The 2017-nt window shown below is 37.6% G+C and overlaps 1 protein-coding gene across 1 annotated transcript; it reads left to right on the top strand.

The window, feature by feature from the left end:
- The first annotated feature begins 334 nt into the window (after positions 1 to 334).
- LOC18015762 (homeobox-leucine zipper protein ATHB-7) lies at positions 335 to 1780 on the top strand. Its single transcript, XM_006397796.2, has 2 exons — positions 335 to 813; positions 1031 to 1780. Exons 1-2 carry the CDS (start codon positions 454 to 456, stop codon positions 1415 to 1417), a joined length of 747 nt encoding a protein of 248 aa, XP_006397859.1. The 5' UTR covers positions 335 to 453; the 3' UTR covers positions 1418 to 1780.
- Positions 1781 to 2017: the final 237 nt, after the last annotated feature.

Here is a 2017-nt window from a genome sequence, read left to right as displayed (position 1 = left end):
CGTCCATCCGCGTTTAAAGCTCCATATCAAATTACAAAGAAATTCCTATACGAACCACTAGAATTGTTTTATAATTAGTCAAAAATTGCAAATGATTCATAGTTTTAATTATTATTAATTGTTAGTTCGCGTTGAAACGAAACTCGACTTAACAAGTGATGGCGACGCCTCTATAAGCAGCCAAATTCCGCCCCTACTGCTACCTGTCGATCCACAAATCGTTGAGCTCAAAATAGAAAAAAGAAAAAAAAATTACAATAAAGCAACCCCTTAAGTTTATATCTTATTAAAGAAAATAAATAAAATTATCAAATCTGTATATATACAACTGTTAACATAATAATCTCAGCCTCAACACACATATATAGAGAGCCAACAACACAAACATAGAGATTCCAGAAAAGAAAAGAAAAGAAAAAGAAATCATAGGTCCTCTGAGGAAATTCCGATTAGATGACAGAAGGAGAAGAATATTCTCCGATAATGATGTCAGCAGATCCATTCATGAGCATGAAGAAGATGAAGAAGAGCAATCAAAAGAACAACAACCAGAGAAGGTTTAGCGACGAGCAGATCAAGTCACTGGAGATGATGTTCGAGTCAGAGACGAGGCTTGAGCCAAGGAAGAAGGTTCAATTAGCGAGAGAGCTTGGGTTGCAGCCGAGACAAGTGGCAATATGGTTTCAGAACAAGAGGGCTCGTTGGAAGTCAAAGCAGCTAGAGACAGAGTTCAACATCCTCAGACAAAACTACAACGACTTGGCTTCTCAGTTTGAGTCCCTCAAGAAAGAAAAGCAAGCTTTAGTCTCTGAGGTATGTTTAGACTCTGTTTCTCTTAACATGACTAATTTAAGGAGAGTGATTATGTGCTTTAATGGTTAATAATGATAAGAATCTATGCTCTAGTGGTTATATACTGCAACTCAGGACCGACCAGGAGATAAAAAAGGCTCTGTTTTTATGGTTTATTGAAGCAAAGAAGAGATTTTTGATGAGTTGTTGTTGTTGTTGTTATACTTTCTTATGGCAGTTGCAGAGGTTAAACGAGGCGATGCAGAAAACACAGGAGGAAGAAAGGCAGTGTTGTGGTGATCAAGCGGTGGTGGCTCTAAGCAGCACGGATCATGAATCAGAAATCGAAGAGAACCCGAGGCGCGAACAGGAAGAGCTTAGACCGGAGATGGAGATGTGTGAGAAGGGTCATCATGACCATCATGATGATGGTCATAATAACAACAACAACATCAAGAGAGAATATTTGGGCGGGTTTGAGGAAGAAGCAGATCAGTTAATGAACATTGTGGAGCCAGCTGATAGTTGCTTGACATCATCTGATGACTGGAGAGGTTTCAGATCAGATACTAATCTCTTGGACCAGTCAAGCAGCAATTACCCATGGTGGGATTTTTGGTCATGAAAACAAAAATGAAGAGGCAAACATATTTAGTCTTTTTGCAGACTAAAAGATGTTGAATAGAGAGATTGGATACATGTTCAAAAACCGAAATTTACAAAAGCAAACGTATCCATCACATGACTTGAGCCACGGATATAGAGGTTTTGGGTCCAGCAAATGACTCGTCGAAAGCAGCAGCAGGGATTTTGAGCTGAAATCTCATGTGGTCTTTGTCTGTATAAATTGTGTGTTAGAAAGTCGTATATTCTCTCAGTTAATCATTCTGTTATAAGTAGTAGTAAGTAGTCATCATGCTTTGTAGCAAACTAGTAAGTTTAAGACTTGATTTGGATGAATAAAAATACTCAAAAGGCAATAGAATCATATACAATTTATATCGTTCTAAGGATCAAGACAAGAACTAAGGACAAGACATTTAGCATCAAAACAGAGCCAAATATAAATATCATGAAACGGTTTCTTTCTTTCCGAATTCACCATTGGGTTTCACAAAACAATAATGGCAGACTAAATACACATAATCAATCGATATGACCTGCTGAAACAAAAAGTAATTGAAACAAGAAATGGAATAACCAAGAAATTTTACGGTCACGGAGC

Source organism: Eutrema salsugineum, unplaced genomic scaffold (genome assembly GCF_000478725.1).
Source record: "Eutrema salsugineum unplaced genomic scaffold, Eutsalg1_0 scaffold_22, whole genome shotgun sequence".
Classification (NCBI taxonomy): Eukaryota; Viridiplantae; Streptophyta; class Magnoliopsida; order Brassicales; family Brassicaceae; genus Eutrema; species Eutrema salsugineum.
The sequence above is the reverse complement of the archived record's forward strand: the minus strand, read 5'-3'. Positions and strand labels throughout refer to the sequence as shown.

Coding starts and splice junctions, on each gene's coding strand:
- LOC18015762 (XM_006397796.2), top strand. CDS start 454: ATGACAGAAGGAGAAGAATATTCTCCGATAATGATGTCAGCAGATCCA. Junction 814..1,030: donor AGCAAGCTTTAGTCTCTGAG/GTATGTTTAGAC, acceptor TTCTTATGGCAG/TTGCAGAGGTTAAACGAGGC.